The 19,281-nt window shown below is 37.0% G+C and overlaps 1 protein-coding gene across 2 annotated transcripts in view; it reads left to right on the top strand.

The window, feature by feature from the left end:
- Positions 1–526: 526 nt before the first annotated feature.
- CADM2 (cell adhesion molecule 2) overlaps positions 527–19,281 on the top strand; it is a 1,088,281-nt gene continuing 1,069,526 nt past the window's right edge. The window contains exon 1 of one of the 2 annotated variants that reach the window (XM_067034883.1): positions 527–1,291. In XM_067034883.1, the coding sequence (XP_066890984.1) occupies positions 1,231–1,291 (61 nt within the window). In that variant the 5' untranslated portion in view covers positions 527–1,230. The remainder of the gene's footprint in view (positions 1,292–19,281) is intronic. The other variant, XM_059063961.2, reaches the window with a different exon arrangement.

Genomic DNA, 19,281 nt, shown 5'->3' with positions numbered 1-19,281 from the left:
AGGCAGGTAGGTGTTCTGCTCCCTATACTTAGCCTCTCCCACGCCCTCTGCAATCTTTCCCTTTTGCTTCTGGGAGCTTCAGAGAATGCTACTGCAGCTGGTGAGTGGGCAGGTGCAGCCACCATCTGCTCTAGGAGTCCAAATGCGCACAAGAACTTCGCACCCAGACCTGGCCCAACCACCACGGGCTCCAGAACCTGCTGGGGACACGGCTAACCCCGCCCCCTCGCGGTGGCGATTGTCTAAACCCTTCCCGAAGGCTAGGCACTGATTAATGGAGGTGCTATCTCCTCAGAAAGTTAGAGCGAGACTCTCTAAGGAGGTGAGAACAGCCGGGGGTGTGTGAATGGGGGATTCAGTTCTTCCTGCCCGAAGGGTCCTTGAGAAGCCTGTTTGTTTTTCCCGGCGCCTGTATCCACCCATCCCTTTCTCTCATTGGCCAGGCTTGGTGGGCGGGTGTGTTTCCATTGGCCGGGGGGCGGTGTCTGTCCCTGGCCAGGGTGGGGGCGGGGCCTCCACCGCGCTGAGCTTGCCCTTGTGTCTGGTGCTCTGTAGAGCTGCCGCCGCCGCTGCCGCCGCCGCCGCCGCCGCCGCCGCCGTCGCCGCCACCGCTGCCACTGCTGCTGCTGCAGCCGAAGCATCCGGGAGCCGCCGCCGCCGCCGCTGCCGGCGCTACCGCCTCTAACGCCGCTTCCACCTCTAGCGCCGCTTCCACCTCTAGCGCCGCTTCCACCTCCACTCCCAGGACCCCGAGACACCCCTAGCGCAAGCGGCGGCTGCTGCTTGCTTGCTCCCCCTCTTCCCCTCCTCTCCCTTCCGTGACCTACCCACTCCTTGCAACCCTCGTCCGCCCCTTCTCCGACACCCCGGCATCCCTGCACCACCTGCTCGGACAGCCCCGGCGGGTTCTGGGACTTGCTGCGCGCGCGGAGAGGAAGGCAAGCTGCGAACCCGTGCCTGGCAGACGGACTGTCGCGGCTGCACCACCATCAGGAGGAGGAGGAGAAGAAACTATTCTGCCCAGCGAAACCCCATTCTGCGGGTGCTTCGCCGTTGCCGCTTCTGCTGCTGCTGGTCAGCGTCCGCGGGTTCGAACACCGCAGCGGCGAGGACCCTGGGTCCAGAGGGCTCCGCGAGGAGGACACCGGCGGAGCCCCGCACTCTGGTGCTGCACTCACCAGCATCTTTTTGCCCGCCTCGTTCCATTCCAAACCCTCCACAGAAGGGACCATGATTTGGAAACGCAGCGCCGTTCTCCGCTTTTACAGTGTCTGCGGGCTCCTGCTACAAGGTAATCCCCGCCCCGCCGCGGGGAGCATCAACTTCATGCCCATTCCCCATCATCCTCACTCCACCCCATATTTCCACTCTCCCCCTTACAGTCAGTCCCCCAGTCCCCGGAGATTTCCACCCCCTCCCCCCTACACCCCGGTGCGGCAGGGGCCAGTGGCAGTTTGCTCCAGCCCCTCGAATCTCTAGCGCTGTCTCAACCCTGCTCTCTCGGCAGTCAGCCCCTTACGTGCACCTTTCGCCTTTCCATTCACCTGAGCTTCCTACATCTCTCACTCTCCATCATCGCCAGCACCGCCCCCCACCACACACACACACACACTCCCACGCCTTTTGGCTGGCAACTTGTGCCTTCTCTGAACATTCCACCCTCCCACCAACCCCCACCAGCCACCTCCCACATCACGCTCCTGACCGACCCTCTCCATCTCTTGTCATCTCTTTAACCTCCCCCTTTTCGGGTCGCCCTTTCTCTTTCCCCTTCCTTCCACCATCATCATATCCGTGTGCCTTTAAAAAGTGTGTGAGAGCCTGGGAGCGAGCTACCGAGACGGCGAGAACAGCAGCAGCGGAGCACTGTGTGCATTGCAATAACATCCCCGGGGGAGGGGGGGTGATGTGTTGTGAGACGTGTCATTCACCTAGGAAGAGAGAGGAGACTGTCTGAGGTTAAAAGAGAGACAGAGAAGGAAGAAAGAAAAGAAAAAAAGGGGGGGGGGAGTAAACGGAAAAAGAAAGAATGCATAAATAAACCAAGAAATAAAAAGAGAGGGCCGGGGAAGGGAAGAATTAAAAGACCAAAAGCCACTTTATAAACAAACTGACTTTTTATTATTCAGTCTGTGTGGTTTTCTTTTTCTTTTTTTCTCAAGACGAGAAACATATGCACCCTAGCAGTTACTTTACTGCTAAGGGATTTTCGCTTAGATTCCCTACCTCTCCATCTGCTCTCTGCCGCTTCTTTTCCGTAATTAATATTATCCTTTCACGTGAAATGTAGGAACCCCTGTGACCGCAGCGGAGGGAAACCGCACAAAACACTGTTATTATGCAAATCACTGGGTTTGGATGCAGGCTGGCTAGGGAACTGGGGTACACTTTTCCTCAGACCCTCTCTTTTGAAGGAGGGAGGAGGGGGCTGTGTGGCATGGGAGGACGATGCTGATTATGAAATAAATGGCAATGTATGGAGTAGGAGTGCATAGGAAGAGCACCCTTTGAGTGGTAGTGGAGGCAGAGGCGGCACGCTAGGGCTGAGTGGGCAGGGGCTGTAAGGAGGAAGATTGTTGCTTTGAAGAGAGTGGTTTAGGGATGTGGCTTGAGTGTGAGATACAGGGAGGATGGATGTGAAATTATGGTCCATATGATATTTTTTAAGCTACGTGACTCTTGATTTCTTGATAAACCTTTGCCCACCTCTAACCCCTCTGTCATCATTTGTGTATTTGTAGGAAAGATAAGTTGATCAAATTTATTCGTCCCTGGGTAAAAGGAATCTGAAAGTAAGACACATAAAACCACAGGCGTGCAAAACCCAATCGGCCTTTGGAGGATTTAAATGAGGTCAATGAACCATCTTTCAGCAAGTTCTTGGAATGCATCCTCTCTCCTAGCCTCCTCCGGTAGACCGGGACCATATATTTTTTATGCATATTTATGAATGTGAAAGAAGGGATAGTGGACAGAATTTTCCTGAATTAACTAACGGAACTTGCAGAGATATTTGTTAGAATATTTTGTGGTAACTTTGTGTATTTTATGTTTGATGTAAATTTTAGATATGTCATGTGCCAGAATCCCTGAGAAGGCAGACAGCCTGTTCTTCTTGCTTACGCCGCCTGGTCCCATTTCACACCGCTTATACCGCCACCCTCACGCAAGTAATCCGGTGGCTGACACATTACTTAGGTTTCTAATCCGTCCTGAAACATCCTCCTAGAGACCCCACTTCACCTCTCAGTAACTTGCATTTCTCAGCTCTGCTGTATGTGTATGTGTCTGTGTGTGTGTCCGCGCACGCCACGCCGAGTTAAGGGGAGTGTGATGTGGGGAAATCAGTTAATTTGGTGATTGCGATGAAAATTCGACACCACTGGATGTGTTTTCCCTGCCATTCTGTGTATGCTGGCCCCGGCACGTCACTGCACACACTACTGGGCTGGTGTGAGAAGATTATTTATTATAGAGCATGTGGGCAATGGACTGCGCTTGGGGGTCGCCTCCTCTCTGCCTTCAACATTTCCCTGTGAATTGTCTATTCAGTGCACTGCAAAATAACTGTCTGCTGGTGCCTCTTTCTCTCTGTCTCTCTCTCTCAGCCTGAAGGAGGATTTACTCTTTCTCTACCCTGAGAGATTCCATCAGCTGCATTCTTTTTTATTAAGGGCATGGGCCTCTTTTATTAAGTATGTAAACCAAGTATTGAAACAGTGCTGCCTTTCACAGCAGACTGGGGGAGAGGGGTGGAAAGTATACCAGAGAAAATGTACCACTGCAACGAGCAGCAAGTCCAAATAAATAAATAAATAAGTGTCCTATACAGCAACCAGGGAAAGAGCACCAGCTCAAGGATGTATGTGCACTTCTGAGCATCTTAGATCAGGCCATATTAATACAGCAAAAGAGAGAAGAAGATTTAAAGAAAAAAAAAAAAAAACTAGAAGCGGGAGGAGGTACAAAGCCCCATTGGACTGTCTTCTCATGTTTATGGCTGCCTCACATTTATCAAACACTGCTCCACAGACACATCACACTTTGTTGATATTGTCAGTTCCTGCTCAAACAAATTGCTCATGCCTTCCTGTCTTGGTCTTGGCTGAAAACATTGCTTCAGGGTCCAGGTTTATGTTTCTCCCACTACTCTACTGTTTTATTAGGGCTTGGTTAGATTGTGAAATGAAAGCTTTATTTCCTGGACACAGATTCAATACTTAGCAGGTCTTTCCTTTCTATGCACAGGGAAGGATGGGTGGCGGGGGAACTAGTGAGCAACTGATTTTGGCCGGAGGTAGTCTGCTCTGCCTGTTAGTAGTTATGACTAGGCAAATACTATACACAGTCTGCAGCTTCTTATTATTAGCGTTATCAACACTATAGTGGTATTTTCACTTAAGTCATAATAATCAATTTGTTTATCCTTTGTATTATTATCCCATTTCTTGTGGTATTTAGACGAGAAGACTCATTTGAACACATCTTCCCTGTGGTTTCACTGGGTTTTACCCTGTCAACAATTTTTTACTTTTCCTGGGAAGCACCCTCAATCTTTTGGCTTGTTAATATGTGGAGTGATAAGCCAGTGGTGAGATTCAAGATAATGATAAAATGAGTTTTTTCAAAAAGGCTTAAATAGTTCTATTGTACAACATCTACTACTTCATCCTCAATGGGTCTTTAGGAAATGCATAGTTAGAAAATAAACGTTTCTGAACAAAGTATAACTTGGAATGTAGTCTACTTAGATAATAAAATTTGATTCAGTATTAAGCTATACAGCACCCTTTTTTATTTTCCTCCATCATAGACAGAGGGAGAACCTGGGGCAAGGGCAGGGGACACATTAAAGAAATGAATTTCTGTAGAATGAGGAGTGTAAAAGCTTGCCACCTGCAACTAAGACCTCTTCTTGGCTACAGAGTAGATCCAGTTCAATCGCTGACCCTCCCTGAAGCTATATCCCTTTCCATGCCTGAGGAGACACTGCAAAGATGGAGACTGTCATGTTTAGCACAGCAAACAATTCTAGAAAGGGCCAAAAGGAAGGAAGGGCAAATGTAACCACAAAGTAGAGATGTATAGATTCTAATTTTGTTGAGAACTTTATTTCCTTTTTAGAGTTAGCCTTACACAAAAACATAACCAACAGTAATATTGGGGCTTTAGGGGTGTTTTGTGTGTGTGTGTGTGTGTGTGTGTGTGTGTGTTGCTATGGGACGTTCTAGTAAATAATTTGTTATACTTAGAAAGATCTTCAAGTTAAAGGTCTGTTGGACATACATATTACTTGCCTCAGTGTGTGTCATGCACCTCCCCTTACATTTTTAGAAAACACATTGTAATGCAAAATACATTTATATATACTTAATAAAATATTGACAACTTAATACTTCCTAAAAATAAGTCTCTCCCACTCTTTTCCCTCTACATGTAGTAACCTTAGCCGTGATGAGCTCATTTCTTATGCTGAATGCAGTTTCTAAGATACAGCTCACTCCCTTTTTTTGATTAACAGCTAAAACTTTGAAAAGTAGACTTTGTACACAAGAGTCAATGACTACGACTTAAACAACAAACACCAGACAGTAATTAAGAAAATCTCTCTGCAAATATGAGGAGTTCCTAGACTAATTTAGTAGCAAGATATGGAAGCTTACTTCATTGTCTTTTCCCCTATTTCTACAGCTAGTAGAATTCTGGGAACATAATATGACAAAGGTAAGCATCAATGAGATGGCCTCTTCCTCCCTTTTCCACCAGAAGATCAAATATGTGAAAAATATTTGCCCCACATTTAAATAGTGAGGTAGTCATTTTTCTTAAAGAAAAACTTACTTAAATCACTTAAACAGCAAATGGATGTGCAAAAATTTTGGAAGACATCCTAAGCATGCATTTTAAAGTGGCCTGAAATCAACATCAAGTGATAATCAATTTTCTTTTTAAAATAGAGAGTCTATGGGGTAAAAAATGGTTGAGACAAGTAAAATTTGCCTATTATGAAGTATTTGGGGTACACTAATAATATAACATAGGTGTTTCATATCATTTTATTTGATCATGCTGACACGCATTCTATGAGATTTATTGATAGAGACTCCTTGTTTTAATAGACTTCATTAAACCTCCTTGGCAAAATTGCCATTGTGTGGCAGCTAGCTGAGTAGGTTCAGGAGGCACTGAGAAGGGAAAGTACAAATCAAGGAAGTGGAAATCACAAACTGAAGTCAGAAGTCCTTTGTGGAATTGTACGATACAGGTTTGTTTACTCTCTTAAAACAGCTCTATTGCCTGGTTTTTATTAAACTTAAGCTTCCTGAGGGCAAGCCCTGAGCTTTACTTATCTGTGCAATCTTCTTATTCTCAGTTTAGTAAATGCATAATAGTTTTGAGTTGAATAATAGGTATGTTCTAATTAGTCATGATGGAGTTAAATGGTCCCTTCTCATAATATATCAGCACTTATACTTTGCTAAATAATATATATGAGTTAATTTTAACATTTTGTGTGTCGTATTGGTTTAGAAAACAGTTTTCCTATAAAAAATTATCATAGCAATAGCTGTTGATATACATCTTTAAATTAATACAGTTAGATCAGCTGTTCTTTGACATGAGGTTTCCCTACCCATTTTTTTTCCTTTTCCAGAATTAAAAATCACAAATATTTTGCATAAGATTACAAGCTCAATTCATGAAGAAAAAAATGAAGGGCATGATTTAAATTTACTGATTTAACCTAAAATATTTAAAAGGACAAGTTCATTGCCAACATTTTATTTGAAAATGTCAAGCATTTTTGGAGTGCAGTTCTGTAGTATCAAAAAAAGACATCTTCTGCAAATTCCTTGCGTAAAGAGGTGGGTGAAGATTAACCTAGAGCTGTGGCAGCTGAAGCCCCCTGCTGTGTGATGTTGCAAATGGCATCTCAGGCCTAATGTGCTCTGCAGCCGCAGGCAAACACGCAGGAAAGCAGTCATGTGGCATGAGTGAAATGGGAAGTCTTTTCATATTTCATAGCTTGTAGTGGACATGAACCATCCTTCAGCTTTTCATAACTAGAAATAATTCAGAGAGTATTTCTAATCATGTGAGGTCATGGCAAAGCAAAAGAGAATATATATTTTGTTTAGAGATAAATGTAGTAAATAAATCCTAATAAAATTATCAACATTTTCATGAAATGAATGGTACAAACTTGCAACTATCTTGCAAACTATCAGGACCACGGGTCAGTTTAATGAAAATAAATAGCAAAGTTAAAATAGGATTCTTATGCAGTTATTTACATGTGTTGGACCTAATCAATGTTGAGCTGGCAAATACTCTCTTATCCTTCTCTTCCTTTAGTAAGGACTCAGTCCCTTGTTTTTTGCCTTATTACAGCACTTCCTGTTTTGTGAGAATACAGTAGTTTTAAAAGAAATAATAATTAATTGTTCAATGTTTGTTCACACAGTTTGTTTAGTGCCAAAAATTGGAATTTGTGTTAACGTCGTACTAGTAGAGAATATTTCCTTTCTGTCTGAACAATTTTATTTATCACACAGGCAAAATTATCAGATATGTTCCTTAATAAATGTAAGAGTAGTGGACCTTATGAGCAACCTATCATGGAAGCCTATCAGATAACAGTAACTAATGTAGCATTTTTTATTTTGATTCCATTTGCTATAGAACAAAGTAATTGAACATATTATGCATATTGATTTTTATTCTAGAAATGAGGCCAGTTGGTCCTGTTTATGTGTTCAGTAGGTTTCTTTAAACAGATATGAAATTGTTTTTATCTTAGTAATATGTAATATATATATAAATTAGGAAAGTAAATATTCTGCTTAATTAGGTATGAGTTAAATATTAATGCCCAAATCAAAGATGTAATTACTGAGAAAGGAAATATTCCTCAATCATTTATCTATATATATGCACATACAAGCCTAAAATTTACAGTTATTTTTAAATGTAAAGACGTTTGAAGGACGTGTTTATAATTTTGTACGTAATTAGGGCTTGGGGCTCTTAGGGATGAAGTGTGAGGAAAAAGGAAAAGTTTATTTTGTTTGCACTTATTATTTTCTTTTACCCTTTTTATGAAGGTTAAAAAAGGTATTATTTGAATACACTTTCTTAGGCTGCAGCAATGATTAACTTTTCCACTTAAAAACACATACACGCAAGGTTTACAGTTTCTGAATTTGCAATAGAGCTGAGCATTTATTCTGGATCTTCTTTTGTGCTTATAAAACTGAGTGATGAGAACCTACTGCTACCTGAATAGAGACAGGGCTGAGGTTGTAAGGAGACCTACCATGGAGAGAGCCAGCCATTAATTATTCACATTCTATTTTAGAGGTCTTTGAAGTAAATATTAAGACAGTCATTATTCAACATTGGGGATAACTCTTTCTGAGTCAGCAAATAGTTTTCACTTGAATATTTAAATTATCTTTCAGCCATTTGAATGCTGAAGGGGAAGCCCCTGTTTAGTCACAGTTAAGCAGTTATTCTGGGGGCTAGATACTGACATCATTAGGGATGTTTAGAACACAAAAATAAGCATTCATTTGCTTTGAAGAACAAAAAAATCTTAAAGCTAAGTGTGATCAAATAGTGTAAATAATTTCACATAAGCATACAAAAGTCCATTTATGGGTTAAATTGACCCCCCCTAATAATTTTATAGATTTGATGATGGGTTATTTACAGTGACAGTACATTGTTTATCTAAAGTCATCTTTGGGAACAGAGTGAGAAAGCACCTTTCCTGACAAGGATGTGCTGCCAACTGCTAAGTGTATAGCTGTTATATTGATTCAGTATAATTTATAAAACCAATTAATTTGTTCTTGTAAAGAAATCTTTTTAGCTTCTTTGCTAAAATTGTTTGCATTTAAAGGTAGAAGTGCCTCCCATAATGCTTACTTAAACATCAAAGCCTAAAATTTATGGTGCATAAAATGTTTCTACTTTCATAATAAATTCATATTTTACATTAGCTTATCCTATATCCCTGCTGGAGAAAATGTCCCTGACATCTATACCTTCCATTCCCTCTCATACTTTTTATGTCCTCTGCTTTCAATTTTAAGTAGTAGACTTAGGCTGAAATGAGGGATGATTAGAATATTTGTATTTAAAAGCAAATAAAATGCACAATAAGCTTCTGATTTGTCATTCCTTTATTGCAATCTGTTTTATGGTCTGATATCTGAATAGTAACTCAGCTTCCTTTATATTCTCTAGGAATATAATATCCCCCCACTCCACACTGTTCTACCAACCTAAAAGACCCATTCAAAGAAATTCACAGGGAATGAAGTTTAGTTAAAGGGAGTTTTGCTAAACCTATGTACCGAATATGTCCAGATTGGGTGTTTTTTCTTTCAACTTCCAAGGCTTGTACCCCAGTGTTTTAGCAAGGATAAAACACGTACAGTGTGCATTTAGTTGTTTTTGTTATTGTTATCATTGCATTTCGTGAGAGTTCAACCTTTTTAGTCTCATAATAAAAATGGCAAAAAGAGGAGGGAAGGAATGTGAGTCAGCCAGCCAAACACACAGAAACGCCTGGCAAAGCTGACTAAATTAGCATATGCTAGGCTGTGTATTTCCCTCTGTTGTTACATAACTCTTTTCTAATAGGAAATCACTTCTCCTACTTAACCCTTTCAGGAGGTTTGGAATTCTCCCACCGTTATCCTTTTATTTTGCTTCATTTATTTTCTCAAGAATTGTATAAATCATCTACTGAAGGGCTTTTATGCCAAATTCTTTTTTTTTTTTTTCCCCCGTTCAGTCTTTCTGTATACAAATGTTCCATTCTGTGCCCAACTTCAGGATTCAGGAATCAACTTTTCTATAGCTTCACTGAGAGGATCTAATTAGCATTTTAGGCTCTCTTTACTCATGTGCAGCTTTCTTTAGAAAATGTATTAGTTCTATGAGGTTCCCCTAAGGATTCATAATACTCTAGTTTGTTACATGTACTGTGATATTCAGTGTGCCTTATTTATGCACGTGTCCTCATTCCAAAGCCTTTTCAGGGATCATGTGTATAGAACAAGGGGTCTGGCTGTAAGTTCACTGTCATGTATTAATGTGTAGGTGGTATTCAGAGAAGGATGTTTCTGAAGGCAATTATATATCTATGACTCCAGTACAGCAAGCAGTTTACTCACATTCTACACTTACTAGTTACCCTGCCAAGGCAGAATGAAATTCACCATTGTGATGCAGAATACAGTATCTGTTATTTCTAAATAGTTCTTTGCTCTGGGAATGAAATAAAATAATGAGTGAAAATGTGTATCCCCTATCCTGAATAGGGATTGTTCCTTTCACTCCCCCAAACAAAAAGAAGAATCAGAAATTGTTCCTGAATCAATACTCTATTCCCTAACTAGCCCATTAACACATTTTGCTATGGTGGGATCTTGAAGTTATGCTGGTTATTATTAAGGCTATAGATTTTTAGATAGTATTAATTGCCTGCAATCTTCATGGGCTGCTAAATGTCAGTACATTGCCAAATTTAAGACATTATATTTTCAGTTTTTGATTTGGATACAATGTGGACAGCTGTGCAAATATATAGGAATATTGAACGAGAGAGAGAGAAAGAGAGAGAGAAAGAGAGAAACACATTTTTTTTATAGAGACTATATTTGTGGAGGGATAGCTGCAAATAATTTGCTCATTTTAGTACATGTCACCATTTATAAAAAGGATATTTTCCTACATTACATGAGTTTGAGAGTATACTTATATTAATTGTACCCCTTGACTTACTTGTATTCCTGGGTTATATATCATCAAAAAATTTGAGTTTAATTTGTAAATACAACTGTTCTTTTTTAATGACTATTGCAGTAAAAAGCATTTTATAAGTTGATATACTGACACTTTTAACGAATATTTGTTTCATTATTTTACACAACTGATTTTCCAAGCCATATTATTATTACTGGTAGCTAAAAAATGCTAATGTCCAGGAACCCGTGAGAGTTTTTTATGAGAATTTTTGACCAGAATCTGATGTGGTTTTTTTAGTAGACAAAAGAGTGCCATCTGCCCTTTATTGATTATTTTAAGCATTTATGTTTTCTTAGTTTATGAGAGAACTAAGCATTTTATTTTGTCTATGTTATGATCTATATAACCCCTACATATATTTTTCTTATAGCATTTTGAATGTTAGGTATTTATCTGTCTGTCTCCTCTAGTGGACTATAAGCCCCTAGAGTGCAGGGTCTTAGTCTTCATTTTATTTCAAGTGCCTAATCGAATGTCTATTTTTTAATGTTTTCATTCCACTGATTGATTAGTTCTCTTCCAATCCATTTAATCATGACACAAATCTTTAATTGGATCTAAATAATATTTAAGTATTTATAATTGCCAAAATACCAATACAGTATTCTGAATAGAATAAATATTTGCAATCAATTTTCATTTGTATGTAAAGTACAGGGAGGAGACAAAAATGAATACTAAGAAATATAATTCTAAATATGACATACTTCACAAAAAATGTAGAATCACTCCTTTCAGTTAAGGTAGTCAGTTCAAATTTGCCCTGAAAACATTTGTCTCATAGCTTTGAATCTCCCTGATTTCTCTGGGCATTGTAAACCTTTGTCTTTTTTTATGTATCCCTGGCCCCCAAAATGTTACTGATGATGACTTTGGATAAACGTGAAGCCAAATCATCTTACTGTTCTATTTAGAGTAGTTGGTATTTCTGGATAAATGTATAAACAAAGAGGAATTACAAACTGACCTTGATCTGCCAGATTATCAGTGAGGACTGACCTGCTTTTTTTATTGCCAAGCTGTAGAGAAGAGGTGCTCTGAGTAGTCCTTGAAGTACAGATTCAGGGTATATTCTTCTCAGTTTAACTCGGGGAGTTTCCATTTGTTTTATTTAAAAGGCCTTTTAAAGAAAATTCTAAATATATATATATATATATATTTAATGCTAAGTCATACTTCTACAATTGAGGACACACGTTTGCTATGGTTGAATTTGATTTAGTTTTCTTTTTGCATTTGGAAAGACAGTGGGAGGTAGAATGGGAATATTAACTGCTTTTTGCAGAGAATTTAAATATAGTTACTGGGAGCTGTACTCCAACAGTGAAAAGACTTTCTACAATTTGTAGTGACTCTATTTCCACATAAAGTGTTTTAAGAATACTTTTTCTAAAATGTCCCAGAGAAATGTAGTTTTTCTTAAAAGTTATATAGTTTTTCTTCAAATTTAAAAAATTCATTTCCCCATTGTCTTTCAGATTTTTGACTGTTTCATGACTCTTGGCATTTGAAAGGATATTATTAAGTAGGCTAAGTTAAGACTTACTTGAAAACAAATCACTGTATCATCCTCATGTTAGAAATATACATTCAGTTAACAGATACTCAAAGTAGATTAAACTATCTCAATTTATTGAGGGTTATTGCCACTTTATGAAGTTAATATTAGAATTATATTCCCCCATAGCTTCTGTTAGTACCGAAAATCTTGCTTTATGTGAAGATGTGAGTGTCAGTATGATGCAACAGCCAGGTAAGAATAATCTCATCTTTAACGTGGCTTTTGTTTAGCCCCAGCTGCTCCACTTTCCAGAGCCTAGTGAAAAAAAGGGAAGATAGTTTTGGAATCAATTTTGTTGACTATATCACTGTTTTGATGAAAAATTATTTTAATATGTTACTGAATTTTATTCATTATATTGAGATATCCTATAAATCTATGCTTAGAAGTGACATATTTAAAATTTTTTATGTGAAATCATATAGTATATGAAACACTGGAAATGTGTGGAAGAATCACACCTTTATATTTCTCAACATTTTTGTCATAATGGCCCACTCAGAAATTGAATTTTCAGTTTGATATGAGAAGGAAGTACCTTTATCTGTTACTTTAAATGCTAAAGCATTTCAGACCAACATTCTTGTTGAGAGTGGCCAAATTAAGAACAACATCCATAATATTCACCAAAAATATATTGTACTAAGTGCATTGTCTTTATAAAAAGATTTGATGGTAACTAGCATGAAAAAGAAGTGTGTTTGATAATATTTACGAATATATTTTTAAAGGTCAAGAAACATTTATAGAGGATAGTTTCATGTCCACTGGCTTGCTTTATACATATATATGTGTGTGTGTGTGTGTGTGTGTGTGTGTGTGTGTGTGTGTGTGTGTGTATATATATATATATATATATATATATATATATATATATATATATATATATATAACATAGAAATGCTGTGGGTGAGGTAAGACTAATGGTGTTGTGAACTTCAATTCTCCATATCCTTTCACTTCTGTGGGATAGCTAAGTTAAAGATATTGGTAGAGATAAGTTCATAGTTTTTTAGAGGTCTGATAGAGGTCATTGAAGTCAGATTTACTTTAAATTTTTGTTTTGCTTTACCCAATTTTATTGACTATACAGATATAGACTACCAACAAAGCAGAACAGATTATCTTTGAAGGATGTGACAGCATAAAAGTAAATTTTATAATACAACAACTATGTTTGACAGATGGGTATGGACAGGTTGGGAAGACTGATAATCTTTTTATCATTTAATAATGGTCTTACTATAAGATAGCAGTAAACATGTTCAGGCATTAGAAATATTTCCTCCTGAGATCTTCACATCATCTTGGTGTACACAGATGGAGAATGGGAGTGACTTGGTGATAGAGGAAGAGGCAGTAATGGATACCCATGATCCTTGAGTGGAATACAAGGAGCTGCCATGTCAAAATACAGTTAGTGTGGGAGTGGTAGTGAGGTTGACCTTCTGAATGTCTTTTATTTTGTAGTGAGAGTTCTCTATTCTATATAGGGAGGAGATACCACTGAACTAATTTAGACTTTGATTTTTGGAAGTGCCCTGTAGCATCAAGATGTCATGGTAGGAATCAAGGGACCCAAGTTCTCATCAAAGCCATGCCACTATTTTAGATATGAGTGAGTTACTTCTCTTGCAGCTTAGTTTTTTCATCTGTGAATTGAGAGATTGGAACCACATCCATTCTTTGGCAATATGTTGTAGAAGGATCTTTTGGATGATGGCAAACTGCAGAAATGCTGTTTTTCTTTTCATTTTCCACCTAAAATTCTTTTATAACACAGTCACTATAACATTAACTGTGTGCCTTTAAATACCTTTTACTAAAATTTAATTTTTTATATCCACTCATGCATTATTCAGTATTTAACATTTTTACACATGTTAAGAGATTGTTATTCTGATACGTGTCTGTATAAATTTCAGAACTTTTTCCCCTCTGTCAATGACTTTTATAAATTAATTTTGTAGCCATCAGCCTGAGTTTGGGCCATACAGTTTTTTCTAATGAAATTATATCCATAGATCAATTTTGAAAATTAGTAAACTGTTGCTCTGTTAGTCATTTTTATTAGGGAGTGGATTGAATTAAGTTTTAATTTTGAGTTCATCTTTGTATTTCTATGCATTTAATATGTGTGTATGTAAAAATTTCTACAATCATTTCATTTTTCATAGCCATTGATTTTCTTAAACATAACTATTCATTTATTGATTCATTTTTCAAGAAATATGTACTTGAAGGCCACATTATAAATGTTGGATATACAAGTAGACAAGATGGAAATAGTTTCTGCTCTTATGGAGCTCGCATTGTAGTGACTGAGATACAGAATAAACAAATCAAAATATTACAATGCCTTAATTCTTTTTTCTCTGAAATGAAAATAAAAATTTTATTTTTATGTTACTATCTTTTCCATAGCAACAAAATGTGGATATATCAATGAGGATATGAAATCACTGATTTAGCAACAATATTATAAACCTCACTGGGCTTTTAACATTTTTATTTAAGGTTGGACTAAAGAGCTCTCATTTCCTCCAGGTGTTTATCATGAAAACATTCTCAGTGTGATGCCAGTTTCTGTCTTTATTTTATTAATACAAGTTGAAAGAAACTGACAAGTGAACAGAAATATTCAAGCCTGTTCTATTCTAACTGATTTGTTCAAGAGGATGATTCATTTAATTTCATGAAGGCTCAGTGGGCCAGAACTGTAGATGACCAGGTCAGCAGAGGGAATGTAGGTAGAAGAGGTCTGTGAGAAGGATCTATGTAACAAGCAACAATATTTAGTTTTTTAGAGCTGAAGTTCTGCTTGAGCAATTCTGATGTTACCAGCAACAGTCATTTAAAGAGCTGCTGATGCCTCAGGGAAAACATTTTTAAAGTGTTCTATCTAGAAACAGTGTTCCTTGTACTGTGTCATATATATTAAAATGCCGTCCCTTGCTTATATTACAGTACATAGTGCCGATTAAAACCTGTACTTCTGTAATACGGCCTTCTGATAGTGCTGATTAATGTCGCTCCTGAAATATTTCCTCCTGCTGAATCTCTCTGAATATGATTGAAATATTAATTAATATGATATGAAATATTAATCACCTGATAAACAAAACTGACAAATGTATGAGGATACAATTAATTTTTTTAAATAAAGTGAATTGTTTATACAATTATTTTAAAAGTTAGAGAGAAAAAACAAAATCATACGAATGGGCTGCAAATATTCTTGACATCTTTATATTACTTTCTTTAATATTTAACTTTGATGACCTCAATATGCAAATGATGTCATATTTCTAAGAGATTATATGGTAGTTTTGAATAGTATACCTCATTGGCCAGTGTGATCCCTGGAGTAGATGATATATAGCTTATAATAGATAAGGTAAAAAAATTGATGTATCCTCTAGAAATCATAATGGTGGTCGTCTAGCATGTATAGTTACTCTATTTAGAGACTTATTTATCTGGATTTCACTCAACAGTACATTGCACAGCTAGAAAAACCTCAGCCTAACCGTAATCTTTAATTTTTACTTTCTTTATATTTTAAAGGAAACTTTAAAATTAAAGCAATTCCAGTAAATGCTCCGTTGTAGGTGATAATTTGCAAGAGTGTAGTTTTATACTAAATTATTTATTTTGAAAGTATATTCAGTTTTCCAAAGTAAGTCAGAGATGCATACATAATTGGAAACTTTTCTAGAGGGAACTAGGTGGTGCTGTTCTGTCATCTTTGTGTCTTAGTGACTTCTTTGTTTCTTTTCTCAATTCATTAAAACACTTTCATACAATAGGTGCATTCGGTAAGATACAGTTTTGGGTTATAGTGGCATTATTTTGATTAAACAACTAAATTTATGTTGATCTTTCATCTTTGTTTTCAGCAGTATTTTCATACAGCAGATAAAAACTTTCTTCCTAAGCAGTAAGCTGTGTCATAGTTTACAATGTCTCATTTCTTCACCATTTAAGATAATGTATAAAATTCTGAAATCTTCATATATTTATGTTATTATGTGTTTTTAAATGCTTTGGCTCTTTTACTGGCCAAACCACTTACTATAAATTTAATCAAAATTTAAAGTGGTAAAATTTTTGTACAGAGTTGATTTAATATAAAAATGCCACAATATGCATAAGCTCAATGAAAACTTATTTACATTATTTGAAATACTAAAAAAATTTCAATTAAACCTTTCAACAAAGAAAAAAAGAAAACCTTTCCCTTGAAAAGGAGTTGTTTGCTTAATTTACTTCCTTATAAGGAAAGTAACCTCAATTAAGCCATTAGTAATCTTTTCATTTTTCTAGATATCGTTAATTCTGTGTTCCAATGATCTTGGTGGTACTTGATAGTCCGAAATAAAATAACAAACCTATTTCAGAGTAAACAACAACAAACAAAGTCACCCCACTTTCCATGTATATTTAGTACACTGGTATTTCTGGGGTATATTTTCTTGGTAAGAATTATGACTTCTTTCAGATATCTTTAGGTTTAGAGAATCAAATAAGAATATTTTAAAGGGTTACAGTTTTTTCCTACAAAAATCATCTTGTAAGTTGTTTCTTAATGATTTTTCAATACATTTGGAGAGGAGTATATCATGCAATTTATTCTCTAATGTAAATCTGGATATAAAATAAGGATGAAGTACTTCAAGAGTTCTATCCATGTGTTTTCTTGTAGAATTGTAGTTCTATCACTTTGAATGGGGACAAAAATAATCTATATCCTTCTTTTTTTCTGATAGAATAAATCCTCCTAGCTATTTACATCATAAACATTTAAGTTTTACCTTAATAGAAAAGTGAATGTTATACAGAAAACTTTTTGTGTTTTCTGATATCTCCCAAATCTTTTATCTTTAGAAGACAGAATCAATATGGAATTTCAGGATGGTTCCATGGCATGTCATTTTACAATGCAGAGAGATAATCTCTGAGATGAACATCTTCTAGGCTAATAAGCCTAAGTGAAAGTGCTGCTATACTTCTGTGCTCATGTCTGGTCTCGAATAAAATGGAAGTCACAAGTATTAGGATGAACGCCAGTGGTTAAACATTTGTCAAATAAGAGTTCAGATTGGGGAAATTGCATAAGGGAATTGAGATTATTCATTAATAAGAATGCCTTCATTTTCTATCAAATGAAAAATTTTCTAAGAAGGATTAGGTAACTCCCATTTTATATTGCCATAACCTTAAAGTGTGAAGAAACCTCGTAATAAACACTTTGGGATTAGATCAAAAGTCAGTATGTTTTGGGTGATCATTTTTTGTATTGCAAAAATACTTTCTAACTTTTAGATACTATCATTATGAAAGTAAAGCTTGGATTAGACAAAGAAATTATGAAAGGTATTCATAGATTTGCCATACCACATGCTCAAAAATATGCAGTGTGTTTATGATTTCCGCTTTTTGAAAGTTGACATTTTGACAGCAGTACTAATAAAAAAAATACTCAACTTTAACATATTAAATGCCAGATTTATATTATGGAAAGTTAAATGGCACTGTCATCAGGACCAATCCTTTATATAATAGATAGCTTATATTTAAAATACACCATATTTTAAATAAAGCATGATATTTGGTGAAAAAACATCTAAATTATAAGTGAATATATATATATATATTTTTTTTGCGGGGCAGGGGGTAAGTGGGTCTCTCACTGTTGTGGGCTCTCCCGTTGCGGAGCACAGGCTCCGGACACGCAGGCTCAGCGGCCATGGCTCACGGGCCCAGCCGCTCCGCGGCATGTGGGATCTTCCCGGACCGGGGCACGAACCCGTGTCCCCTGCATAGGCAGGCGGATTCTCAACCACTGCGCCACCAGGGAAGCCCGCATAAGTGAATATATTTTAAGGTTATTTTTCCTCCCAGAATATAGAAAGTGTACAGGTTCTTTCATTTCTTAAATGTCAAAAATACAAAAACCTATATTGTAACTCGGGTAACTGCTTATTGTTTTAGAATTAAATTGGAAGGGAAGAGACTAAAACACATCTCTGGCAATATGCTTTCTTCTTGGACTCAGGCTCCAGAATTAGCACCAAAAATAATGCATGATTTTTTTCATAATTTATTCTGGTTATTTATTTATTAGAGACCTCGTGTTAGAATAAAAAGAGGCTTTCTTCACAATTATTTTTGATGAAGATTAATATCAAGCAATATAGCATGAGCCATTGACTGTTAGTAATCAGTGGCAGCAAGTAGATTACATGGCATGTCATTTTTTCGGAAGAGCTTCATTTTTCCAAATGCTCCTTTGGAAACTTCTGACGAGGATCCTTTTCATCTTGCCATATTTTATCAATGATGAAAGATTTATATCTCATCGGTCTAAAGGTGTTTTTCACTTTTAAAAGTAGACTAAAAAAGAAAACAACAATAAGTAAGAGATTTCTGGATTTCTTTTGAAATCAGAGTCAGATAGCAGAGTAGGTGAAAAAGTCAGTAAAGGGACTGATGATAATTAAGAGAATAAAAGCAACAGTATCATGGAGAGGATGGATGTAAATCTTTGTACCTTTAAGTATACTTTTCCTTATTAGGCCAATAGAAAATAGAATCTCCAAATGAGTCTTGATATAAAGTTACAGTGTATGTTAACAAATCAAATTTTGATGGACCCAATAGCTAGAGACATTGTACATGGTGAAGGAGATTAGCATATAACTAAATAAGAATTTTGGATGATCTTTGGTGCAGTATGTCTAGAACCTAATTGTAGTGAGACAGCACAAGTAATGAAGAATTTAAAGCTGTTATAGGTAAGTATAATTAATATTAGTCACATATGACCAAGAATAACACAATGGATAACCCTTGGGGAAAATGTTTTATCATAAACTTAATATACTTTCATATACAAC

Source organism: Kogia breviceps, chromosome 5 (genome assembly GCF_026419965.1).
Source record: "Kogia breviceps isolate mKogBre1 chromosome 5, mKogBre1 haplotype 1, whole genome shotgun sequence".
NCBI lineage: Eukaryota > Metazoa > Chordata > Mammalia > Artiodactyla > Physeteridae > Kogia > Kogia breviceps.
The sequence above is the reverse complement of the archived record's forward strand: the minus strand, read 5'-3'. Positions and strand labels throughout refer to the sequence as shown.